General features: G+C 37.7%; 1 protein-coding gene across 1 annotated transcript in view; it reads left to right on the top strand.

The window, feature by feature from the left end:
- The first annotated feature begins 6198 nt into the window (after window positions 1–6198).
- The window catches only part of BANK1 (B cell scaffold protein with ankyrin repeats 1), a 138849-nt gene continuing 118356 nt past the window's right edge, over window positions 6199–26691 (top strand). Inside the window, exons 1-3 of the mRNA XM_026847935.1 lie at window positions 6199–6310; window positions 7250–7648; window positions 15932–15997. Of these exons, the coding sequence (XP_026703736.1) occupies window positions 6199–6310; window positions 7250–7648; window positions 15932–15997 (577 nt within the window). The remainder of the gene's footprint in view (window positions 6311–7249; window positions 7649–15931; window positions 15998–26691) is intronic.

Raw genomic sequence — 26691 nt, 5'->3', positions numbered from 1 at the left:
TGTAGAACCTCATTTTGCCCGTGCCAAACCTCACTGAGCTTAGTGGGAAGAGTGACGAAGATATGAGGCTTGATTTTATACAGCTAGAGCAAGTATTTGCTTTCACACACAACTTAGCAATTAGCAGCAGAAGGTACATAAACAATGAAAATGTTCTTATTACATGCTAGGTAAATAGGCATTTGAGAATAGAAGTGCAGCCACTCTGCTGGCTGATATGAGAGATGGCAGGAATGTCCCATGCTTTAGGATAATTGCTTTAATTGAAACAGGTGTGCCACTGCGCTGCAGCAATTTAGCTACTTGGTGATCTCACTTTAAAGTTTACAAGCAGGCTTTTATAATTTTCACTTTCATTAGTGGAACATCTCAGAGAAGCAACATGACTTACTTGAAAACATTTTCCATTATTTGCAAGTAGTTCTAAAGTGCTTTCTGCTGTCCTTCCCACGATGAATCCATTTTGACTTGCTTCAGGGAATTTGCCTTGCAGAATTCCAGCAACCAAGAGCTAGAGATGCATTTTGAAATACATTTACTGGATGTGTGTCAGGTGTGCTGACTGGGAAAATTAATGCTTTCTGGATGGGTGAGGGGCAGTTCATTATGCTAAGGCCACTGATTAGTGCTGAATTAAATGTTCTCATTCAGTTTCCAAATGTTAAATTGCAGGGGTTGTTTGAAGTGCTAGTGAAACTTTTACCACAGTTCCTTATTATGTCATTTTAGGTGATCAGGGCAAGCAGTATGACAAGATGGATGGCTGAATCTTTGTGAAAAGATTGCAAAGGGGCCAAGCAACTAAAGGTCTTTTGTTTCTGGAGTCTCATTTGAACTAGTGTGTATGCTTGCCATTCTCATTCCATTTCCAGCCCACATGGAAAAGAATCTTCTTAAGAATTGAAGAAAGGTTTTGCAAATTTCTGAGGAAAGATGGAAGTCTGGATCTCTTGTGCTTCCTTACATTTCCCATGCTCCATTTTTTGTCATTGTGTCATGACCCTTGACTACACCCGTAGTTTTATCCTACATGGTGAAAGGAATGTGGGGGAAAGGAAGAGCAGAGGAGCTGCCTCAGAGGGAAAACAAGACTTTTTCAAACCCTAGCAGTTTTAAAAAACATGGACTCAAGACTCTCAAGATGAAGAAGCCATGTTTCTGTAGAATGGGAACTCATCACAGAATGTTATGCATACATCTTGGGTGACATTTCATTTGGACAGTGAAACTAGAATCTTAAGATATGTAAAAGTCTAATCACATGAGTGTGACTGACTTCTAAAGTCTTCGATTTCCCTACCCTGGCTCTCCTTGCCAGGAAAAAAATACTGTTCTTTTTGTGTTAAGTTCTTTAGCATACAAGATACTCATGGTAACCCTGGAGGGTGTAGTCTGCTATTTACAAATTAAAGACGCAGTGGATGCCATTCCATATTGCTTATGTTGCCCAAAATTTCCATCAGTATACTACAAGAAAGTGAACAAGAACTTCCATTCTGTGCTTTCCCACCTCCTCTTTGAGATATTCAGCAACTGTACTTATTTTAACAAATTTTTGCTGATGGACAGTAGCTAATTACATGCTGACAGAGTTTACTGCCATTTAGGAAAAAAAATGAGACAACCTCCCCCAAGTGATGACATGTGCGATAGGAAGAAATAAAATGGATGAATTTCTTTTCTTTAGTAGTTGATCCTCTCATTTCTCATCATAGTGTCTGAGAACAATTTGAAAGGGAAGTTTTCACACAGATATCAAAAGCTAATACGATTAAGGCAAGGATTGTAAACAGACTTGGATTACTTTTTCATTAGGGTTGACTGTGTCAAGTTTGCTGTGTGTTTGTAGGAATTCCTGGGCAGCTGAGTGAACATCAGGGAATGACTTTTTTGTGCTCCAGTGCCCTAACTGGAGAAAGTTGACCCTGAGAAAGACATTGATCCATCTTTCCATTAAAACTCGGGTAAACAATGATGTTTAAGTGTCACTTTTTTATCAAAGCATACTAAGGCAGTGGGACTGTAGAACCAGTTTTTAAACCCTAACCTCATTGAAAACAGCCTTATTTAAGTCAAAGTATGTTAATGCTGATTTGCTGGAAACAACTGTAGTAAAATGCAAATATCCAGAAGTAAAGCACATCATCCACAAACATTAAGCCTTTAAAAGAGGGGGAATAAGTTGGCATCTGTGCAGAGAACTTGCTTTTCTGAATCTATCATTGTTATCAAAAATGAGCGTTACCAAGTACTTCTTGCTCACTTCTAAACACACAGAAACTATATTTTCCAAGATTGCAAGATTCATAAACTGAGATACCTGTTTAAGAGTAGCCACCAGACCCCAATCTTTGATTTGTTTCCTTTGTCTTCTTGATGTGTTTAGTTACAGAGTTCTTGAGATTTCCTTTCGCTTTGTAATATACTTGTCTTTTTTTTTTTTTTTTTCCCCTCCATACAATACATTTTAATTGTTGCCTTAAAAAAACATGTTCTTTATATGTGCAAGGTTTTGGTTCCTGCTTGGTCATGCTAGTCTGCAAAGATGTTCTCATCTTGTTTGGTTTTCATAAAATTCACAGGTAGTTTTCAAAGGGGGCTTCAGATGTCATGTTTCATGAGATGTGTTTTTTTGGGCAACCTTACACCAGTAACTATAGTTTTGCATGTCAGAAGAACCCTTTCAGGTTATGGATGACTGCATAAATTCTCTTACTGTTTCTCATTGCTGAACTAATAATACGTTTTATTTCTACCTTTGAGTCAGATTCTAAGTAGTTGAAGCATGGCTTAATTTTATCAGGATATGATAGTTTCTATTACATTAACTTTCAAGATAACAAAAGTAATCTCAATTTAACATTATAATCCAAGTGCAGTAACTTCAAAGAAATACTCAGTGAGAGGTGAAGGTCTGTAAGGGGAAGAAACTCTAGTTGAAAAGTTAAGCATTGTTAATGTGTGTTCAGTGCTGGGTAATATTGCATTGAAGCTAGACTTCAACGTTTGTTGTTTCAGGTTAAAATTATACTGTTTTGAAGGCAGAGTTTTGGGTGGGCTTTAATTTTCAGGTTAGCTGCATTCAAGCATCTACATCTTAGTAAAATTTCTGAAAGCAAACATGTTGTGTAACAGGAAGAGCTAAAGGCACATGGAGTAGATTTTGGATAGGGGACTTCTTAACTATTCCTAGGATAAACTTTGACTCTACATTTAAAGTCAGGCAGGCATTTAAAAATAGTGATATTTCATCTTTTAATACAATTTTGGGGAGGTAAGATATAAGATGTCTTACATTTCTGCTTAACATCAAAGTTAACTCTCAATCTAGAAAGCAACTCAATGGCAGAAAAAACCCACAACCATATAATTCAAAACAAACCCCCATTTGGTTTCCCACAGGTAACCTGATAGCAGTAGCTGCTTTCTTCAGACCAATAAACCTTGCACCAAACTGTAGCATGAAATAGCTTGCTTGTATGAGATTCTTCTCAGTAGTATGACTTCCATCTATATATAGATAGAAAAGACAAATTAGATATGGCAGCCATATTAAATTAAAGTTTTAGGAGATGTATGTTGCAGGGCCTTTCTTCCATCAAGTGTGGTGTTAGGTATATTTCACTCCCTTTTCTTATACCAATAAAGCTTTTTCTCATACATAAAAATAAATATAGTTAAAAAGAAATGCAGCTGAGCCTTCAATAAACATCTTAAAGCCCCTTTCTCATTCACACTTAGCTAAGATCAAAGCTGCAGACATAGGTGCAGATACACTGTATGGAAATAGAATTACTTCATCTTTTAGCATTTCAATGCAACTTCCTCGCTTTTTTCTTTAGAATTTCTTGAGTACTCAAGACTTGTATTGTCCATTTGCACAAGGGTGAACTTTATACCTTATGTATATTTTTATTATGAATGTTATATAATGTCAGCTCTTTAGGATTATTTATACCAAAGGGCTTACTCCTCCATGCCCAGCATGCAGTAAGCTCTTCAACTGTGCCTGAATAATGGGTCCAGCAGTTTTTTCCGGCTCTGGGGTATGCAAATGCCTTTTAGGTGCTTCCAGTCTGCATGGGGATGAGACACAGTTGTACACCATTTCTTACCAGACCTCTCCTACATGGAGAGGAAATTTAGGATCTTGGCCAAGTGGGTACTGTGGAAGACGCCAGTAGATCCCTCTTCTGCACAATTAGGCCACCAGGATTCTGTGAAGCTCTAAAAATGTATCGTTCAGTTTAAACATGCTTTTTTACCCCAAACGCAGCTGAGCAGGAACTTAAAATGAGACATTTTAACTTAAAGACTGAATTTGAACTTTCCGTGCATATCCAAGGTAAACTCAAGCCAGACTATTTTAGTCTTCCCATACATTGTATCGAAGAATTCCTACCCTGTATACAATTTTGGGTTCCTCGAAAGGTATTTTAAAAGGGTAGGAGAGTTCGCAAAAGTGCCGAAAGAATGGTAGGAGTTCTACAAAGCCTCTCTTGTAGTGGGAGGAGTAATAATCCCAGTTTACAAACTGTAATGAAGGCAAGGCTAAGAGTCACTTCAGGAGAGTCCTGATGACCTTAGGGGATAGTTTTCTGAGAGCAGATAATTTTTTAAGATTGCAGAAATAGATAAAATTATATTCCGTGGCTGGAAGTTGAGACTAAGCAAATTCAAACAAAGTATAAAGAATGAATTCTTAAATCTTCTTCATGGATTAAGCATCCTCTTTAAATCCATATTTTTAAAGGACCACTATGGTGCTTTTAGTAAATAGGGACTGAAAATGGAAGGTATTTGGTAATTCCATTTCCTGTGATATGAAACGTTGTGGTCAGGCTGAAAGAGCTTCTGACTTTACAGCTCTGTTAATGTAATTTCTTCTCTTGAAATTGTCCAGCAAGCTTCATAGCTTTTTGTTTCTACTTTTTTGTGTGTGCGAGATTTATAGAAAATCAAATGAGATTCTGAAAACAAATAACATCGCAGCACTGCAGCAAGTGGCTTATCCTAATGTCATAAAACACATAACTTTCCTCTGAGTTAAATGAGAATACACTACTATTTATTTTTACAATTAAACTTCAGCATTTCAGCAGAAACAGGCATTTTTCAGAATGCTTTTACCATGGAAAATGTATCAGTCACCTTTCCAAATACATTTTGACAAATATTACCCTGCTCTAATGTGTTGGAGAACGGCTTGCAGAGAGCAAGGCCATGGGTCTCTGCAGAAGCTGATTGCAGCCATCTGAGGTAAACAAAGGAAAAAACCCAGGGTACAGTTATGCTAACAAAGGACTGTTATGTTAACAAAGAGAGAAACTGAGGTACATTATGACCTTGGGGGTGATAGCTAACAGCCCTGGGAGAAAAATATGTTCAGAAGAGAAGGTGTTTATGCATACCTGAAATGCCACAAGGGGCTGGGATATTATAATGTAGCTTTTTACATGTATCCAATAGATTTGTGAGTAGTATGCATGATTATTGTAGAGTGCTTATATAAGGTGTGATTTCTTTCAATGAAGTTGAAGCTTGCTCTATCATTCACATTGAATCGGCTGCTTGCTTCCTCCGCCCACCGCACTCATGTATTGGTCAGGGTCAGTCATCTTGAAATATCATCATCCACTACCATATTAAGCATGGCCCTATATGATTTCCTGTGACAGAAAACTTTCTGAAAGGGTGAGTGTTCACAAATGTTTAAAAGATGGCAGCTCTACTCCAAGCAGTTTATAGACATGTATTGAGCTCAGGAGACTAATCTATAGTGTCCCTATTCTGCAAGTTTCAGTTAGCCTTCAGCTGGGTAAACTTTGAGATATCTCCTGAGTAAAGAATGAATGAATGAACAAAATTTAGAAATAAGTTTTTCAAAAAAAGAAGGGAAGTCCATTAACTAAAGCAGTAATCCTGGACTGCAGATCTAGGTTCAGGTTCCTTTTTCTATATGAGGACTTACATGGGATCCTTGACAAGTTTTTTGTCCTCCTTAGCTACATCTGTACTATGCTTCCAACAGTGCATCCCACTCTGCAGATCCGTTGTGTGCCCAATAAACATTTTAACTCCCTGTATGCCCACCATTTCCATTTTTCTTAATATTCACAAAGAAGTAGCTTAGATACTTACCTGCAAAGAAGCTCTGGCGCACTGCAGACAAGTGCAGGTCAGGTTGCCTGACCCATCATGAGCCTGGGAGACACAGTGAAGTTCAGTGGAGGTGAAGTGCAGCAGCCGTATCTATTCCTGTGTCTCCTGTTGTTGCTCCAGAGGGCTGTGATTGTGAACTATTCCAGGGGTATTAAGCTACACTGGCATTTTAATGTATACTGTATTGGTCAGCAAATCAGGTTTTTTTTATGGTTTCACGGAATCACAAAATGATTAAGGGAACCATGAAAGGGACATCTGGAGGCCAGCTTATACAACCGCCTTGCCCAAACAGGGCCACCTAGAGCCTGGGACCTTGTCCAGGCACCTTTCGAGTAGCTCCAAGGAGGGAGATTCCACAACCTCCTTGGGAAGCCTGTGCCAGTGCTTACAGTAAAAAAAGCATTTCCTGATGCTCAGAGGGAGCCTCCTGTGTTTCAGCTTGTTGCCTCTGTTTCACACTGTCATCCTCGTAACACTGTGGAAGGGTATTAGTCTTCTTACTAGATTCATGTTTTACATCTTAAAAGGAAAGCAGAACTAAAAAATGTAGTTCGAGATTTAATTTTTGTCAGGTTCTTAAGTAATTTTCTTAGAATAAAGACAGTGAAGAAAGATCACTAATGACTATCCTAATACCACGCTGCCAAAATATCCTAAACATACCGATCCTGTTTCTAATGAAGTCAGATCATGTCCAGTGTTCAAATATATGCTTTTGTGCCATTAAAAGCTAACCGTTGCATTTTTAATATTATCACCTATTTTTCAAGAATCTAGGAGTGAGCAGAATGCATGAACATGCTCAGATTTCTAAACTGCAATTTCAGCATTTCTTCTGAAATACTAGTTGAAGCTGTTCCAAACATAAAATATTCTGAGGTATTTTATCAGCTTCACTGTGGATGATCTTTCTGCTTTGGTCTAGAAATAAGCAGGTGGTTGTCAATTCAAGGTAATGACCTGTCCTGTTTCTGCAGCACCTCAAGTTTTTAAGAGGAAGGAAAAATAATGATCTGTCTTCTGATGTTTATAATGGATTCAAAGTGCATTTGATTATTTTTTAAAAATGTTTTCTTCTCTCTAGAAAATACGAAGGATATTCTCGTGATATATGAACAAGAAGCAGAAGAGTGGGCTCTGTATTTAAAATCTCTTTTTGGACATGTAGTGAACGAAGGAGGAATCTTACTCTACAACCTAAAGACTTCATCTTTCAAGGACCAGGAGCTATTCACTTTACCGTGTTACAAATGTAAACTCCTGATACTATCATGTGGACTTCTTAACTGCCTGAATCGAAAGAGAAGTTTTTTTCTGGAACAAGTTCTAAAACCTTCGGATAATGTGGTCATTCTACTTTGTGGGGTGGAGAATTCAGAGATTCTTTATGAGATAGTGACCTTAGATGAAGGCAGCAAAGAGATTTCCACTGATCAGGAGCCCGAGGAATATCTCTCTGTTGTTGCTGGAATTATTCAACCAGGTAATCTAAATATTAAAATTTTGTATGATTATTAAACAAATTTTCTTAGCTGTATTATTATTTGGAAGAGAAAAAAAGCAATAATTCAGATTTTCTGGAGAAATTATCTCTTCAGCTTGGTCCAGCAGTTTTAGTTTGATATATTTGTCACTGAAGTGTGATGAAACTTGTACTCTTAGCGCAGCTTCCTTTTCACAGGGAAACAGCTCTGGAAAGTTTAAAAGCTGCCACTGACACCTGTGAATCTACCATTACTACTTAATGGTAAGATTGTTGAGCTGACATACACTTGTTTCTCTGTTTCCTGAGTTTAAAAATCTCAGAAACTGTACAAAACTGCTTCAGCTCTTTCAAAATGCTGTAATGTGACAGTGCATGTATCTTTTTAGATAAATCTGGCAAACTGAAAAATAATTACTAAGACCCAGTTTTGTGGATGGCAACATTTCCCGAATGACACACAAAAGCTGTAAGAGCAGAAGTTCCCCTTCCCTTTCACCAGCCCAAGTAATAAGTCTGTACTGGAAGGACTACAACTATCCAGCTTATATGCATTTGCACACCCCTGGAAACTACAAAGAAGCATTAATGTAAAAATAGCACTTCTGAAATGTAAGAGAAACCCTTCTCCTGAGGGTGAGAGGTACTGAAATGGGAAAGTCTGTGCACACAGTTTAGTTTAACCCAAAGTTTAACTTACTAAGGCTGCACAAATGGAACCAAGAAATAGCTTTAGAAAGACAGATGCACGGGCCACTTTGGAATCGCGATATAAGTTGTGCACAGGTTTGGGGTAGATGGCTATGTGTTTTCCTCTTAGAGCATATTGGCTACTGCTTCTTTGTAGTCTCTAGGTCTCTTACTTCCTCCTAGCTCTTGCTATTTTGTCATGATAATCATCTACTAAGCAGAACATTGTGCTTATGTCTTTGTTACCAGCAAGCTGCCATTTTACTGTCAGGGGAGCTTGTGCTTGAGAAAGTTCAGGAGTTTTACTCAGAAATTAACCTGGTTTCGGATGCAGATGAACAATCAAGAATATTCTTTTGAGCACCATGGTAGAGAGACTCCAGCTGGGTTAGAGTGACCTAGCTGCGTATGCCTGCTGCTTTGTGCTTGAACAGATAAGCTTAAACATACTATAAGGCCCAGAATGTGTCTACACACTGTCTGGCTATATCAGATCAGTGCTATCAAAACTAAGTTTTAGACTCTCTTTTCCAACCATCTCCTGTTTTAACATTTCTTACTGTTCAGTATTTATTAACATTTTCCTCATTATATCTTTTTTTGAGCATCTCAAAGACTTAAAGTTTTGGGGGTAATTACAGTTGCCTGGTTTGGCTTCAGGAGGTAATGTTTACAAGTTCTGACTGTGTCTGATATGTAGCTTCAGACTGAAGTTCCTTGGCAGCTTTTTAGTGGAATGAAAACAGTGGGTCTAGACTATGCATGTGTATATACAGGAAGAAACTGGGCCCAGAGACAGTTAGTTGACTCATGCACAGGAAATTGCAAACTTTTCTGCAAAGATAAACAGTTTCCTAGAAGACAGATGATGGTTCTTTGCTTAGGTCTTTGCATTCACAAAAATATTTATTGCATCTGCCCTTGGGATTTTACTTATATTGCAATCTCAAGTGACTAATAAGTGCTCAAATGATCTTTTCATTGGCAGTGGTCAGTATCAGCATCTTCAGAGATGAATACAAAGCTGAATTAATGAATAGTTGTTGAAGGCCTCAGACAGTGTGGACATCTTTACCAGGGATGCATAGACTGTGGCTGGGATCAGGCAAGTTCAATTGATTGAACTAGATCCAGTACTGGGAGCAGTGTTGCTGCCTGATGCTTCAGGGTGTAAGCCCTGCTTCATACCTGTAGCTGAGAACTCACAAGTTTTCCCATCTCTCTTCATATGGATCATCACCTTCTGTCATTTATAATTGTTTTCAGTGCTTATCCCTCATCCCTTATATTTCAGGTTTTGGAGATAGTGATGAAAGCGCTTTCGTGTACATTCTTCATGCTGTTCTGTTCCTTTTTTCCCCCTAAACTGTTCATTGCTGTTAACGTGTTCCTCCATGCATTTCTACCTCCTTGTCTCCTCAGTATAAACAAGAGCTGTCACTCTACCAAAATCTGAAAATTAATGATGTGCTTTACTTACAATGATTACATGGCACAGCGCTGTTGTGCACTACCACAGCTAAATTCTGTTAATCCCTTAGGACAGCAGGCCATCGAGATCCTAGGTCTAATTGATGCCAGGGCTCAGGAGTGGCTTGTGGGTAGTTAGAACAACTGAACATGGATGCTAAATCAGGTTATTACCTCACAGTCCTGAAGTGTTAATACCAACATAGTTTAGGTGATAGTAATCACCACCCTTCCACTGCAGCTTTCTCCATACTCTGCAGAGTTCCTAGGCAAGGTAAGTTCTCATCTATCTCTTCTCTCCTAGATGCTATTCTCTTTGCATTGTCTCTACAGTGTGAGATGGAAAGAGTGCAAAATAAATCCAATTTTAAATGCCAAAACCTTTTGCCTACCAGATGGTGCCAATTTCATCATGTTGGAGCAGGTAGGGCTCTTTGTTAAAACTTCTTTCTTCCTCTAAAGTAGTATATATGCCAAAAATTCTAGGCAAAAAACAACACTAATTAAATTGTTCCATAAAACTAAATAAAATGAAAGATGCAGTGGTTTTTGTACTCAGCAGAGAGCTTGTTTGTCCTGTAATTTGATTCAACCACAAAATCTGAAGAGTTTGTCGTACCTATTTGAGCAGGTTCTTGGAGGAGTAAAGGGAGAACTGGGACATGGAAACTGTCCTAACATGTTTCCTGGATGGTTACAAATTTTATTATATTGACCTTCTGCATGAGGAAGAATGCAGATATTTTTATTGTTGTCAAGAGATTCCTTTAGTAGTACTTGTTCACAAAATGCCTCACTGTTTGAAACTGCTACGTTCAGATTTACAGTTGGTTTTTAATTTTGTGTAAGGACATGTTGTCATAAAAAAAGATAAATCTCTGGGAAAGAGTAGAATGCACATAAATTTTATTATTGTATGTTAACATCTAAGATGAACCAATATGACTCTAGAATTCTGACTTTGCTTTAACAGCTTTCCCTAATATTGCTTAAAGTAGAATCAGGAACCACATTTTGTTTGCACCTGTCTTTTCCTTCCCGTTTTTCTTTCTACAGCTTCCCCTTGGTCTGCTGAACTGTGTAGCTCTTTTTATATTGAGTTGACATGCTTTCAGTATATTAATTCAGGACCCTGGGGGTTTTTAGCCTAGACATAGCTGGGTTTTTTGTTTAGTCCTGAAATACTTCCACTTCAGATTTGGGCTAGCCATATGTTTAAGCAGAGGATTTGCAGATATAGATAGATATTTGCAGCTGGATATAGTTACTTAGATCTTTAAATGTCCTGAATTCCTCCTGTAGTTATTTGTGCCTCAGCACTGATGATACAAAAAGAGAACAGGTCTTTTCTAATACAAATGATTTTCTGTGACACTGTTTCTAAAGTGTGCTTACACTTCTATGAGACTTCTTGGTGGGACTTCTCAGTACAGCTCAGAAGTCTTAAGTATCCATTAGTTGCTTGCTGTTTTATTAGGTTTCATTGTTCACATCTCAACAAAACAATCCTTGTCACTTCCACTTCCAGCCTTTTCTTTAAGCAGTGGTGTCCTCTTCTTTTGCCAAAATATGAAGAGAATCTGCTTCTATAAAATTCGATAGTTGAGAACTGCTCAACAAACCTACATGTATCCATTCATTACTTGCTATTGTACCAAAAAATGAGAGGCGGTGTATAAAGTAACATAACCAAATAGAAAACTGTATCCACGGTATTTGACAGCCCAGGAAAGTTTATCAGAATTAATATGTAACTTTTACCTGAGACAGCAATATGCCATTAATTTCTGATCATTACCTAGAAAGTATTCAGTGTACCTGCACCCAATTTTCATCACCAAGAAGAATAATGTTAAGGAAACTACTTTTGCAACCACTAGTAAGGTACAGATCTGGAATAATGAGATACTAGTATTGGGTATTTGTCTCTAATAAGTAAATGTAGGACAAATAGGCTGGGAGCTTAAATTAGGGCTTAACATATGCAAATCTTCAACATGCTTAAAATATGGTGTTAATTTCCATTGTACAGGTCACAGAAAAGAGAAATAAATAACTATATTTTTACCATAAGCTTTTATGCCTCCTGTTTCATTTGTAGTGCAGTGGCATGGATTTTATTGGAATTGTACCAGAAATTTGGGTATAATGTTGAATAGTGAAGTAATACTTCACATTTTGAATCCACTGCTTTTCTTTTTCTCCTGTAAAATCGACTTCACATTGGTACTCAAATGAGTAACCAATGATGATGCATTTTCTTAGGCTGTCAGCAAGACTTGTGCTGATGAGCTAAAACCTGTAATTTAAGCAGGAACTTTATCATTGTCTTCAGTGAGCAAGTGTTTCACCTAAATTTTGACACTGACTTGGAGTCTACAAAGAAATGATGCTAAAGTGCTAACAAGAACCAAAGTTAAAGGGGAAACATAATCACTAGATTATTTAGTTTTGTTTGTGAATAGTGAATACAGCATGGTTTTCTGTGTTTGTGAACTAAAGTCTTGGTTGTAAGGATTTCTCACACGGACACACAAACCTGAGTAAATAGAGGGAAGCTGGTAGGGAGGGGAGGTTGCAGTAGATGAGAACACACAGTTGTGCCTCACTTTCCTCCTTCCTTAATGTATTTACATTCAGACAGTGCATATATCACTGCTTTAAGGCAGTGAGGTCATCTGCTTATGGAGGAGCACCTCAAATGCCAATTAAACTTTTTTATTAAACTGAAAATAATCTGTATGAATTTATTGCAAGCAGAAGAGCAGAAGGGGCATTTTGTTAGCTGAAGTATGTTATGGTATAGTCCTCATTTATATTTTGCCCTGCCAGAACTGCTCTGTAGAGACTGCTGCTAAGATTACAGATTACTAAAACTTCCTGAGATGATGCGTTTCTCCATCTCCACTCAGAATTATTGCTGGGTTGCTAGGGCAGTGATGGGGATTTGTAACAGGGATGACTGTCAACAAAAAAATGTGGTTAATGTCACTAACTTGTTTCATCTGGCACGTGATCCTGGCTATTTCAAACCAGAAGAAAAACTGAAGTGGCAGCCTGGAGGTGTCAACTGTAAATAGGATGATGAGACTGCCATCCCTTGCTGCTTGAACTGTTTTAAGTTAGTTCTTCCTTCTCTTATTTCTGCAAAATCCAGAGAAGACTTTGTCATTATATAATCAGGTTTCCTAGCAGCTCATGTTTCAATCTGTCTAGCCAGTCATGGTGACCTGTATGCATCCTGTATGTGATTTTTTTCACTCTTGTTTTTGATACTAATTGGATGAAAACTGCTTACACCTGGAAAACTGAATGCACTTGATATCTTAAAGTGAATGATTTTTAACAGCATTTAGGACAAGCTCATAAAAAGTTTTATTAATAATAAAAGTCAAATGACTAGAACATAAGCATTACTGCAATAGCATGTGCTAAATTAAGTTAATGTACTGTGATTTTACTGTTGTTTATTTAGGTTATAAATTTTTTATTTTTTAAAATGTATTAATGGATTTGTCATCATTAGTCTGCTCTTTCAAGGTTGCAAGTGGACACCATCCAAATTCATGTCTTGTTTATGGCACAACAGTCATCAGTCAGTATTTAGTTGCAGTTATGGGGCTATTTCTAAAGCTTACAAATAGTTTAGGATTTCCAGGAGATATTTTGCAGATAGAACTGCAAAATGGCTGTGTGAATCTGTAGTCTTGCATGTCCTTTGTATGATGTTTTATTGACTCTTGTCAGGTTTTGCACTGTGGTTACCAATCACAATTACTGAAAATTATTATTGGAATTAATAATTATTATTGGAAGACATCTAGAGAAGTCCTCTGGAAATGTCTTCTTTGTATATTTTCTGGCATACAAGTGTTGTTACTACCAAATTGCTATTTGTAGTTTCACCATCATGAATTTATGTTAAATTAGTGTCAGCTTCCTGGAGATAGGATAAAATAAGGGGTGGGGGGTGGGGTGGTGTTTTCCAGATTTAAAAAATTGTATCACCTATTCCTGAAAAAATGAAGTGTAACACATATTTAAGTTCACACTGAAAAAAAATACTATGATAGCAAGAGAACAACTTCTTTTTGTATAGAATACGATTTTGTTCCTGATAGGATATCTCTTCTACTTACCTAAATTGCTATGAGGATAGAACTTGGTCCAGAAAATGATATTACAGTTACAAAGTTATGTGTTCAAAAGTCAAAAAGTTACAAGTACAAAGTAGCTTATTAAACTTTAGTTATGACCCTTGTTCATAGCATTGATTGCCTCTAATTATGTAGGTGCATTCTTCCCACCCCCCTGCCAAGAACCTGCCCTCATTAGTGCACAGGATAGATAGTGCTCAGTTAATTAGCAGTTATCTTATACTTTGTTTTGTATTTGAGTTTGTGGTTGCATTATTTATGTATTGAATGCCATTCAAATCCTTCTGAAAAAACAATTATTAATTTCTTAATGTGCTTTCCTGTAGAACTCTTTTCTGTATTGAGTGCTGTCCAGACATTATTTTATTTTACCGTCACTGTACATACTAGTCGTTAGAAAGATTAGGGTGAAGCATTTCTTCCATTTCTGATACCACTCTAAGACATTACTTTTCGTAACATGACTATATAGTATTTTTAACATCCATATTCAAACTCCCTTTATTTTCAGATGCATTTGTGACTGCTCAGATGTCTGCAGGTCAGCTGTAAGGTCTTTCACAGAAAGTGCTATACAAAACTAATGAGTGCTTCTGAAAAGCATATTTTAAAAGCCTTCTAGCTTTTTGCCTCAAAACTTCAGGATGAAATTACCTGAATTCTCTAGAGCAGCAATCAGCTAATATCACTGTCCTTCCTCTCACTGGAACCCTCTCCTCATTCACTCAACACTTGTTAGTACAAGTATAACTGAATCAGAATACAGTAAACAACACCTTCCTTAAGTACAAAACCACAAGTCCGTGCCAGAGTAGGTGTAACTTGTGCACTGTCCACGGTACAGATCAATATAAAAGAAACGGTCAACAATATACTACAGAGGAGAAAGACTGCTTTTGAGTGTTTGGTTTTATGCAACCTTAATAATCCCAGGCTCTTCTTCTCATCCTAGCCTTGGTGTCTGTATCCAGTGACTTACTTTTCAGTCTTGGGCCCTTGTCATAATATTAGTTAGTAATTCTGGAGTACCCAGCATTCGGGGTCCCACAGATGCTGTACAACAGCACGTTTGTCGAGTTAGCTGGATCTCACAGTATGGAGCTCAAGCAGGCCTTATATCTCTTATGTCAGTGTTACCTCAGATATGGAAAAACAGGTGCTAACTTGATCCAACATAAAGAGTGGCATAGACAGATATTGCATAATATGACAAAGTCTCATGGTAGTTATTAAGCCAGAGTTTTTAAAATATTTGACCAGTGCTTTAGATAACATGGCCATTACTTTTTTGACCCATTACTGAGAGCTCTAGCCAGATTTATTGTATTATCAAACAGAGCCCTGCACAGTTGTCTTGTCTTCCAAGCCTCTGCATCCGTTTTCCATTTCTCATTTTCCTGCACATGATTCCATTCTCCTTCCTTTTGCTTAACTTCTCTCTGACTTTTTGCTCTATTTACTGTCAGGGAAACTTCTCTTCTTCTTCAACCCTATATTTCTTACCTACTATACTAAATTGAAAAAGTCAGTCACGGTGATGTTTATTGAAAACACATAAATACTGTTCCATGTAAAGATCTCTCTAGGCTTGTTCCTCTCCATTAGCCCTTGGATTTTATTTTTTAAATTATTTTTTCTATCTGCAAAACCATAGCTTTAAAATATCTTACATCTAAAATAGCATACAGAATTTAATCTAAAAGAAGAAAGTGGAAATTGCTGTAATGGTATTTCCTTATTTCTGAGGGCTTAGGTTGCTTGTCCATTTGTTTTCTTGACTCTCTTATTTTTGCAGTTCTTTCTTTTTGTCTTTTTCTCATCTTGATTTCCAATGCCAATATCTTCTTTAGAGTAAGCTAAACATTCTGTGAAGCAATAAATGAAGTGATGATCACTGTCATCAGAGTTGATGACCAGTTACAGATATTTATGTTGATACCATTAAAGAATTGCTCTTTCTCCCTAGGTAAGCCACAGAATGAAAATCCTGAAGACTCTTTGTCTTACATCTATGAAGCAGTTCTTGCAGATGGTGAGTTGAATTCCCCTTGCCTTTCTCAAATAAAGCCAGCACCCTTCAGAAAATTAAATTTGTTTTCTTACATGTTGTCAGACATGAAAGATAATAAACTAACCTTACCATAGCATACAGTTGTGAGGAGGAACATGCCTTGTTCTCAAACATCCACCCACACATCTATACCCACATATTCTTGTGAGTGGTTTGAAATGGGGAGGAGATTCAACAGGGAGGTTTCCTTTTTCGTTTAATTTCAGAGTAGAGAAAAAGGAAGAGATGGAGAGCTTTCCTTTTCTGCTCCCAGCATAAGGAGTTTCACTTGTAGTAAAGAGAAAGCTGATTTGAAATTTCAGATAGGTCAGTCCTGCTCGCATTACATTTGCAGCATCATTAATTGGCAGCCAGTGGTTGGGAGAAACTCTGCATCATGACTTCAGCACCTGTTGACATTTACCATTCTGGTTTATTTATATTTGGGAAAACCCATAAAGAGTCTCAGTAGGGAAAACAGCCTGGCAAAATCTCCACCTGCTTTTAGTAAAGAGTTACATGACATGTTTCCTATCCCCAGTTCTTACTTAAATAATTTTATTTCTGGGTTGACACTGTTGTGAAGTGATCGGCTTAACAGCAACAGCATGCTGACTGATGAAAAGGACAAGTAAGTTATTTCAGAATTCCTGGCATAGAAGTTCTGTGCTGCTGGACTCTGCGGTTACTGGCTCTGTGGGTCTGTTTTGCTGGCAAGGTGTAAGGGCAGAAGGATGCTGCAAACTCACTGGCTCTTCCTTACTGTCAAAAATTCAATATACATGTCAGTGATGTATGGCGTTTAGAATTTTAGCTTCTTCAGTTCATTTCAAGACACGAGCATCAACCTGTGTGCTTTTAAATACTTCAGTCATTCCTGCTCACCATGCTTTGCTTCACAGTGCGGAACAATCTTGGAGCATGTGGATTGGATTCCTTTCAGATAAAACTAAAAGGGAAAGTGCATTCAGGGAGCTCGCTGGGTGCACATCAGACACGAAAAGGTGTGCATTCTACTGTGCATTCTGGTCTGATCCAGACCAGAACTAGTTGGAAATATGCCCCTTTAAAATGTGTATAGTGTGGATGGGAGTATTTAGCACCAGCCGTTTCTCTCTACTGAATCTTCTCCTATTAGCTCCCCCTCCTTTCTGATAGGGACTGTGCGTGACTTTCTTGGCATCTCGCGTGTATTAGTGGGATCTTAAGCAGAAAGCTGCTGTAAAGCTGCACTGTTTTATCCCTACAGACCTATTGTTAAGGTTTCTAAGGATGTCTCTTTTTGTTCTGTGTTGAATGTGCCATGGGTCGGTACATTGTAGAAGTTCATTGGTAGAAAGAAGGCTTTTTGTCATTACTGGCTCATCATCTAGGTGCTCAATAAACTGGCATCAATGTTCCTCATTCAGGATCATGGTGTCCAAAAAATGAGACAATAAGAGGGTGAATGGTCAGAGAAAACAGAGAATCACAAGAAAAGAAAGGACTGGGAGATATTCCTCCAAGCTACTCCTGCTTTAAACCCTGACTTTTTATATTAATCCTTTTCTGCTTTTATATGGGAACTTTTAGAGCAGCTTTAAGTCCAAGTTTCCCATCAGATGAATGGTTGATATTGTCATCAAGTGAATTGATGATTTTCCAGCTGAAAGTCTTGCATTAAAAGCAAAAATTTCACTTGAAATCTTTGCTGAAGTTTCCTGGACCCCAGTTCTCAGTCAGATTTTGGCAGTCATCTTGATAGCACTGATTGTATGTAGCCTCTGCTGGTTAATGATGTCTGGTTATTGCTAAGAGGACCAGAGCAATTCTTAGCTGCTGTGATGAGTGAAAGGGCCAACTAGAAAAGAGGGATCTCCAATAATTGTATCCTGTATGTAAAGTTAAGACTGACTACTGAATGAATGTAAGGAGATAGGTGGTCAACATTTCTTCTGTGCTGGTGCAACAGGGAGCAGTTATCTGATCCTACTGCAGAACTTTGGAGGGAAAATAAGCCCAAGAATTGAAATGATTGCAGTTTCCAAGATTCAGCATGTCAGTCTTTACAAAGTGAAGAAAGCTAAGATGGCAGCTGCAAATGAGCCAGTGTTTGTGCCCTGCAGAAAGTAGGTGAATCTTTGGATAACCAGACAGGATTTGACTTTGGATGAATTGTGAAAAAATGTTTCCAGGGACTCTCCTCTTTGCTTCTTCCTTAGAAGGAAGTGTATGCAGAGCTAAATTCTATGTGTAACACAAAACAGAAGTGTCAGGAGAAATTATAAACCAAGAAAGGATTTTTGCTAGAACCCTATAACATCATAAAAGAACAGCACTTTATGTAAGGTCTTAAGTGGAGACTTCAGCTGAAAGCTGAAGTTTGAGTACACAGATATTGTACAAAAGAAAGGATAAGTTAAGGGAAGATGGAATTTAGACTTGAACTGGAAGTTGAACAGATCAGAAGTATAAAGCTAAGTAAGAAGTCTAAAGCAACAAGGGTGGAAAGAGCAGCAAGTGGATGACAGGACATGCTAAAAAAAACCCCTGACAATCGTAAACAAACTATATACGATAAAGCAAACATAGATGGGGAATGAGCAAGCGCTAACAATCAATGAGAAGTGATTGACTGAAGTGAATTGTGCAAGGCCTTGAGGGAAAAGGTCAGACAGTACATTGGAAAGTGGAAAACCAGTATAATCCTTGAGATCCTTTAGGGAAATATGAGCTATAAGCAGATGTGAAAACAATTGATTTGCTAGTGAGTAATGGAAAAGATCCAGTTGTGGATGTTAATCACTATGATAGGAATGTATGAGAACTCATTCCTGTAGGTGATAACTGAACAAATCGTCTCTTTAACTACTCACAAATGTGTTTACTTTATTTCTGGTTTCTATATAAGACGACTTACTTTTATTACTAGAAATCTGTATTTTGAGAAATTCCCTTCTGATTCCTTAGGAAATTTTCTGCTCCCCAAAGAATCATTATTTATAATTTGTAATAAGGTTGGAAAAGTGAAGCAATCTTACTAGGATCTGGGTTTACAGCCTTGTAACCACATGGAAAAAATGTGAATGCCTTATTGTGGAATTGGCATTCATAATTTTACCTGCAAAATAGAGCTAACATCAGAATTAGATACCCATTAGATGATAGCTTCAGAAAAGGCTGTTCCCCTTCTGCAGAACAGCTTTGTCTTTTTTAACATTTACCATTAAGGCTTGTATCCTAGCACTAATTAACTGGAGCAATTAGGGGTAGGCAAGTGAAGCACAAAAAGATTATTTGAAAGAGTGTAATAGCTGTCTGCCTGTTCAGTTTAACTGCAGACATCTTTTGGTCCTCCTCAGAGGTCTCATCAAACTAACATATATGTGCATACTGTTACCTGTATCCTTTATCAAACTAAACTAGAGAAAGGTCAGCACTTAAACAAAATAGATGGCATCCCTTCTGCAGATAAAGAATAACTATCAGAGTACCTCTGCTGAGCTTTTTTTTCCTATACTGGTATCTGAAATTCTGTTTTAGTAAAATGTGCCTATTCTGGGGTCTGATTTGTGAAGGTGTTGGATTAAAGGACAGTGTTTCAAAAGATAAAGAATTCAGATTATTTTCCTATTCATAATCCTAACAAAAGGAAAATAATCAGGAGTTGGAAAGCAAGCATTGTTTTCAGATGTGTCTAAAAATACCACTCTTGATAGTGTTCCTGAGAGACCAGTGTACCTTTTAGCCTGCTTTAAGGGTCAATAGATCTTAGCTATTTCAAACCAAAGGTGGGAGTAAATTGCAAAGCAGCCTGTCCCCTAGTGAGTCAGTCTTGCTGACAACTCACTTTTTTTTTCTTCTTTAATACCAAATGTGTCTGGCATGAGTCTTTATGCTGACAGCAGCTGTGGCAGCATGGCACAGGGAGATGTGGTCCCTTAGATAGACAGGTCCCATGTAATTTAGAGCTGTACAGATCAAGAACAGCATCATAAATTTCATCCAGGCTTTGATAAGAGCCCTGTGCAGGTATTGGAGCTCTGCTGTCACACTCAGACTAAGATATGCTATTTGGCAAATGAGCTGCTGCAGTCCAAGCCAGCTTCTGTTACCAGATTGATTTAAATGATGCTATAACATGGACTATATTGTCTTGTGTTAGTAAATGTTTGGGTCCTATTAATAATGTGTATCCTGTACTTGGAATAGGGTGAAGGCTGAGAATGCCAGCCACCAGCGTCTCTCCCCAGAGCCTCTCCTGATGCCGTTGTTTAAGGACTTTTCAGATATGTTAAACTTCATGACCTTTCATCCCTGTCATTTTTTTTAACTTTGTTGACTGTCAGGAATATTCTTCATCAAGACAATAGCTTCAAACATGGCCAAGAGGGGAAAGTTTGGCTACTTACAAGTATTTTCTTGAAGGTGATACCTGTAAAAACTTAAACCAGGCCTGAAATCTGAGCATCTGTCCTGCCTGCCAGTTGTGCTTCCCTGAAGTAGAACTTGATTATAAAATGCTCCTCTCTATCTGTGTTCTTTTTTATCTATATAATTCAAAATGTGGCCACGTGCCACTTCTGTGTCCAAGCACAGTGTGCAGTTTGTGCCAGGCCACTTAGAAGAGGCTTGAATTGTAGTTTAGAGGTAATAGAGCCACTGGAGTTGGCCCCTTTGGAATAATAAGGAAGTTGCAGGACTGTTTTATCAGGCAAACAAATTTTGTAGGTCTTCTCACAACCCTTGGATGCCTCTGCTATCAGTCCTTTTGTCTTCAGTGGTAATTTCAGTCAGCAACAGGAGGTTAGTCAATCTCTGTTGTTGTAACAGCCCGTCTCAGATTTTGGGTAATGTTTAGTGCTGTATAATCCTTCACTGAAACAGAGGTGAGATATGTGTGTGCTGATACCACAGAGAAATGGAACAAATGCCAAAGTGTTCTTCCTGTGATAGAACTCCAGTAGCTCTTTAGTGGATAGATGGACTCTTTAATAAAACATTAGGCTTTAATAACTGAGAACTGCTGGTACACACAAAGGGCCAGACTTCAGTTTGCTTCTCCCTGGAGAAGAAGGATGAAAGAAAGTATGCAGAATGTAGAAACTGGAAGTAACAGGCTCGGGCTCCAACAACAGTTCTGCTCAGCACCTAAATGACCTCAGACAGGTAGCTATTATTTCCAAACTAATCAGTGTGCTTAATCGTTTAGAAACTCTTTGGGACAGTCAGTATGTGTCAGAAGCTCAGCAGAGTGGTTATATTATTAGTGCTGCTGCTGCAGCTGAAAATCATTTATTTGACTGCAGTGAAAATAATAACATGAATTGATATATAGAAAAAGATAAACTTAGTCCCCAAAAGCCTCTAAATGTATGCATCCTAACCAAAGCACTGGTTGCTGAGTTTAAGCCAAATCTTTCTTCCAAGCCACAGACAGGTTAGGAGGTGATTGTCATAGCCTTAGATTGCCTCTAAATATACAGTTAAAATCATATGCAAGTGTGTGTGTGTGTGTGTGTGTGTGTGTGTGTAATGGAACACCTACAGTTTCATGCAAATTATTTCTTAAATATTATTGATAAATTCATGGTAAATTACTTTGTGCTGTTTTGCGCTTGTTTGAAGGCAGATTATTTTGGTTTTACTATCAGATCCAATATGGCTACACATAATAAGACTTTTATATTGTGTTTAGATGCTTTTACGATGACTCCATTAGGCTACAGTTAAATCAGATTTAATTGTACAATTTAATAGTTGTGTACAAAAGCAAAACTGATAATAGAAGAACAGGTGGGTATGCACCTTGGCAATCAACTCCGTCTTTGCCTAGACATATATAGTAATGCATAAACCAATAGATGGGGGGGGGTTCCAGGGATTGCTCCATTTTGGGAGAGAAATAGACATGAATGAAAATTGCAGCGCCATCCATTGCTAAGATGACATAAACACCTACACCAGATATTCAGAAAAGGAAAAACTGTTCTTCATAACTTTTAAAGGAACTGTCAATTTGATGCTTATTTGCAAGAAAAATTGTTCACCGTAAAAAAAGTAATAGAAACATTTTGGAGACATGGGCAAAATAGGCCAACTCACAGGAAGCTACTCTTTTTGACAAGAACTCAACCATGCAGGAGAAACTGAGACTGAGAATGCTTTTGAGAAAAACAAAGATAACTGACAACGTATTTGCAAAAGACAGATGATTCAGCATAGAGGGAAACAATATTTAAAGCTTGTTCAATAATGAATAAGTTTACCTTGGTCTGGAATTTATACATGATAGAAAACAAATATAAAAAATTAAGATTTAAGTTAGATGTTTATATGTTTGAGTATGTATTTAATAATTTTCTATATTTTTTAGGAAACTTTCTATTCCTAAGCCATCTCTCACCATCAATAAAATAAATCTTTTCAGCAGAGCAGAAAAGGGGATTTGCTTTGAAATCATATCTTAGAAAGGGCTTGTGGTAAAAATGAATAAATCCTGTGTTCATGCTGAGGAAAACATGCTCATTGAATGAAACCCAGTGTGGTAGATGTTTTCTGCCTCCATGTTTCTCACAGCCTTTCTTGGGTCATTTATAGAGCAATTTATGCAGTTAGAGGCTGCCTTTCATTCCCACTCTGCTGCACTCTCTGCTGAGCTCATACAGCATTTACAAATACCCTACTTTAAGAGGATTAACTTTCATAAATGTCTATGGTAAACTTATGGTGGATTGGAGGAAGAATATGATGTGCATAAGTATTTTTTCCTGTTTTTTCCACATTACAGAAGATTACTTTGTTTTTTTTCTGTATGACTATACTTTCATCCATACTTCTGCAGAGCACTAACACACGTTTGACCTGAAGCTTTTGAATTGCAAGGAAGTCACTTATACATGAGCACCTTTTTTTTCAGTTATGCCTCACAGAACCCAGTGGGACTGCCTCTGCCTTTACCTCTGTGGTGGTTTAACAGTGGATAAATGCCAGGTACCCACCAAGTCACTCTATCACTTCCCCCTGCTTCCACCTTTTTTTCTCAACAGGGCAAAGAGGGGAAAGAAAATAAGATAGGGAAAAAAAAACCTAATCCTTGTGGGTAAAACAAAAGCAGTTTTAATATAAGAAAAAGCAAAGCAAAGGTCCACCTGCAGAAGCAAAAAAAAAGAAAACAGCTTTATTCTCTCCTTACCATGAAGAGGCGGTCGGGCCTTCTCAGGGAGCAGGGCTCTGATACGCGTAGTGGTTGCCTCGGAGGACCAAGGGTGACCCTGCCCCTTTCCTCCTTTTTTCCAGTTTTATACTCAGCAGACATCACATGGTCTGGAATATCCCTTTGGTCAGTTGGGGTCAGCTGTCCTGGTTGTGTCCCCTCCCAAGATCTTGACCACCCCGTCCCACTGGGGGGGAAATGTTGGAAAGAGCCTTGGTGCTATGTAAGCCCTGCACAGCAGTAGCCACACCACCAGGGTGCTACCAACACCCTGCCAGCTCCCAACATAAAACACAGCACCATGGGGGATGCTATAGGGGAAACTATTTCTGGCTCAGCCAGACCCAGTACAACCTCACATTGTGCGGTGGAGGGGTCCTACCATATTACATGGGATGACTCCTACACTTAAATGATCTGTTGAATTTAGCCTAAGCGCTCTTCTCTGTAATCCTTTTTATTTTAATCTTTGACACTGAAACACCCTATCTTTTCTTTCATGTGGCAAGTTGGCCATATGTACTTAATTACCTTTCCATTCCAAGTCATCTGCCTAACCTGATTTTCCCGTATTTCTCATTCTATTGATACAGGGTTAAATGAGGACCTTTTTGTAATACAGTTTCAGTTCTTCAGTTCAAGCTAGCCTTGCTTTAGCAAGACTGGAGGAAGAACCGAAATTTGTAAAGCTAGCAGACATTTTGCTTTTGTAAAACCAGCTAAATTTTGGCAGTGACATTCATTCCATGGGTAGCCTTAGAAAACACATAAATCTTTCATAAGTTTATGCTTTCTGCTATTTTTAATACCCCAAATCTGTCACATACATTGTTGACTCAAAACATGTAGCTAGAACCAAGTAATCAAATACACAGACAATTTATAATGCTCATGTACTGCAGTAGGGATAGCTAAAGAGTGTATTTGAAAAGTTAGAAATTGGGGGTGGGGTAGTGGTTGGTTGTGGCTTGGAAGTTGTTCAGAAGCCATGGTGAGGCATTAATTGTTGAATCCACAAGAGGCTAGAGAGGCTTCATTAATATTTCTGAGCTTATGCAAAGGAATGCAATTTCAAAGTCATTTCAAGAATTCAGTTAAAAATGTTAAATTGAAAGCAGTAATGCATTCAAAAAGGTTTTGTGTAAAATACACCAACTTGATGTATTGAAGTTACATGACTTGAGAGCACATTGAAGTAAAATTGAAAACATCAGCATTGTACCCAATTAAGTGAATAACTGTTACAGTAAATGTGTGCAATATTTTATTACTTAAATATGAACTTAAATTTCAGATCAGTCCTTGCAATGTGACCATCAGCAGTAGATATTTGTCAAAAGTAAGCCAGTAAAAGTAACCTGATGGAAATGGAACATTAGGCTCTCTAATAGATGATAATTCCCAATAGCACTGCCCTGAATATTCAAGGGACAATTATCAAAGATTTTCCTTTCTTTTTAGCTTCTAGCTCATAGTACGGTCTAAGCATCATTAGATACGGTTAATAATTTCTTATACTTCGATCCTACAAAAAAGGGTCTGGTTTTATTCGTCCATTATTTTAATAATTACTGCTACATTTTAAGAACTTCACAGATAGGTCACCATTATATAAAACATTAAAAGAACAGATTCACCAAACCACAAATACCATTTAATAAATCCTCTCTCTTAGATATTCCAGCATTATAATGATGTTCCTTTTATGTTTCTTTTAAGTTAATATTCACCTACAATTGTAAATTCTTGTTAAATGATAATTTTTCTGAGAGCCTTAGCAATTAGTGGAGCTCCCTAGCCATTACTTTCAGGACTGTAAAGAGGATTCACAGTGGAGATGTCCAAAATTTAAGCGTTCAAAAGACCTGTACTTCAGGTGACACCTTCTGCCAACACTAAACAAACGTCTACATATTGCTTCGTGTTACTAGAATGTTATTAATTTAATATTAAGCCCTTATGAGCTACATTGTTTTAGTTAATGCCACCGAGAGAAGGCTTGCTTAATCTCTGGTGTGTTTCTTGTTCAGCATTTACTAATAACACTTCACATGGTTGTTTCATGTTCCACATTTTAGGACAGATAGTGTGCAGCTGGTAGGAATCTGAGTGCAGAAGATGGTGGCTCTGGAGTTTGGTTATTAAATATATAGTCGTGATAATATAGATCCTTCTTATTCTTGGGCTGCTGTACATGGCTTTCATTGATTATCAGGTAGACCTGACATATAATGAAAGAGATCTTGCTTGATGGTTTTTAGCTAATAAATTGCTAACCACTTTCACAGTCAGCAGGGGAATCCCTCATTCTCTTAAATATCCTAGTCTTTGATGTAAGAGCCACATTTCTTAATAATTTGTGTAAATTCTAGGGCTGTGCAGTCCCAGTACTGACTGGGTTGGAGTTCTGATATTGTAGTTATATGTCACTAGGCATAATAAAAATACTAAAATGGAACTAATGTGGGAGGAAAACGTTATCCTAATTTAAACCAACTTGCTAGCACAGGCATTGACTTTCACAGTAGGTGAGTTACTGTGGACATGAAAAGGCAAAAGTAACTACTGTCACCTTCGATAAGTAGAGTGCAGATTGTAGAAATAAAGCTGCCATGAACTTCACATAGATTAGAATGCATCCACACGATCCTTGAAGAATAATCACTGACAGAAAACTGACATCTGAGAATCCAGTGCCTACCAGATCTGTTCTTCAGTCCTTCCATTTTGTCAATCTAATAATGAGATGTTTCTTGTCTTTGCAAGAGTCCCTTTTCCTGAAGTGACAGAAAAAAATTCAGAAGCAGCTTGCACCTCATATGAGTTTTCTTCTGAAACAAATTCTCTGTGCTTAACTGTAAGATTTATGAGTGCCTTAAAATATGAACACATAATATTCCCAAAGTATGTGCTGCATGCATACAGTATCCTAACTGTTTTCTTCAGCAAGGATACAGGCCTTCCTTATTCTGAAGGGTGATGCTAAATAAAATCTAGTCTTCATAGTGATCATCAAAGGAATTAAGGTACTTACCTTTTGAGCTGTGTTAGTTAAACTGCACTGGACTGTGGGTGGATCATCATTCAGAATCAAAATCATCTTTGTTCAGTGTAACCTATTTAACTTCAAAAATAAAGCAAACGGAATTACAACTTTCAGTAAAGTATGTCTACACATAGGTTTAGGGTAATTTTATCAATCTGCACTGAATTCACATCTTAAATTCAAAATTAGTTTGCCTTAAAGGCATGAGAATATAAGCAGGAATAGTCTGGGAAGATTTTACTAGGTGGTGATGAACGCTGAGCCTGCCCACCTTAGGTGTTCTGAGAGCCTTTAACTTCCTAAAGAAACATGGACATGATTTTTCTTTTCTTTTTCTTTTCTTTTCTTTTCTTTTCTTTTCTTTTCTTTTCTTTTCTTTTCTTTTCTTTTCTTTTCTTTTCTTTTCTTTTCTTTTCTTTTCTTTTCTTTTCTTTT

The sequence above is a fragment of the Athene cunicularia genome (genome assembly GCF_003259725.1).
Source record: "Athene cunicularia isolate RWA chromosome 4 unlocalized genomic scaffold, athCun1 chr4_part2, whole genome shotgun sequence".
Lineage (NCBI taxonomy): Eukaryota > Metazoa > Chordata > Aves > Strigiformes > Strigidae > Athene > Athene cunicularia.
Note: the sequence above shows the minus strand (reverse complement) of the source record. Positions and strands in the feature narration are given on the sequence as shown.